The sequence below is a fragment of the Eimeria mitis genome, genomic scaffold, assembly GCF_000499745.2.
Source record: "Eimeria mitis Houghton genomic scaffold, Emh_scaff1311, whole genome shotgun sequence".
In the NCBI taxonomy this organism is placed as follows: domain Eukaryota; phylum Apicomplexa; class Conoidasida; order Eucoccidiorida; family Eimeriidae; genus Eimeria; species Eimeria mitis.
Window position 1 is genome coordinate 10,128 of NW_013568716.1, and position 738 is coordinate 10,865.

General features: G+C 56.5%; 1 protein-coding gene across 1 annotated transcript in view; it reads right to left on the bottom strand.

Moving 5' to 3' along the window:
* Positions 1 to 30: 30 nt before the first annotated feature.
* EMH_0034340 (uncharacterized protein) overlaps positions 31 to 738 on the bottom strand; it is a gene marked incomplete at both ends in the record, with an annotated part of 1,183 nt that continues 475 nt past the window's right edge. The window contains 3 exons of the mRNA XM_013494860.1: positions 31 to 206; positions 454 to 519; positions 709 to 736. Of these exons, the coding sequence (XP_013350314.1) occupies positions 31 to 206; positions 454 to 519; positions 709 to 736 (270 nt within the window). The remainder of the gene's footprint in view (positions 207 to 453; positions 520 to 708; positions 737 to 738) is intronic.

Sequence of the window (738 nt, forward strand, 5' to 3'; positions counted from 1 at the left end):
TTTCCCTTCATCTTCTGCTCTGGCGTCTCTTCAGCGCACCCCAACGCCACAGCAGCAGTAGCAAAAAGCTCGATGGAAATGGTGCTGCTGCTGCTGCTGCTGTTGTTGCTGCTGCTGCTTCTGGTCTTGTTCCTGCTGCTGCGGCGGCAGCGACTTTGGCAGCAGCTTCCCTCTCCCCCTGCCGTTATCCCCCAGGCCGAGAGCCTCTTGCAGTCCCCAGCACGGCAAGATACGAGTCGCATACTATTGTTCTCCTTTGTCTACTTTGTATTTTTCTTTGTCCTGTCGTGTTCCTTTGCCTGAACATGTGTAGCTCTCAAGCTCAGCCAAGGAAACAAGCAGCAGCAGCAGCAGCTGCTGCTGCTGCTGCTGCTGCAGTAGCTTCTTTTGTCAGCTAACAACTTCGTAATCAAGAAGCGACAGCAGGCACCATACATGCCCCTTCACTCCTACCGTGAGTCCCCACTATACGAAGGAGATCGCCTCGGCGATCGGCTACGGCTGCGGCTGCGGCTCCTGCTGCAGAGCAAGCACGCACCAGCAGCAACACACAAGCGCAGCTGCAATTCAATACCCCGAAAAGCATCCACAAGCAAACATCCATCTCCTCCTGCTGCTACAGCAGCATCAGCAGCGGCAGCACACGCCCCGCTCACAACAGCAACAGTATACACCCCCCCCGCAGCAGCAGCAACAGCATCAGCGTACCCGCGCCTGCGAGACTCTCTGTAGTCATCC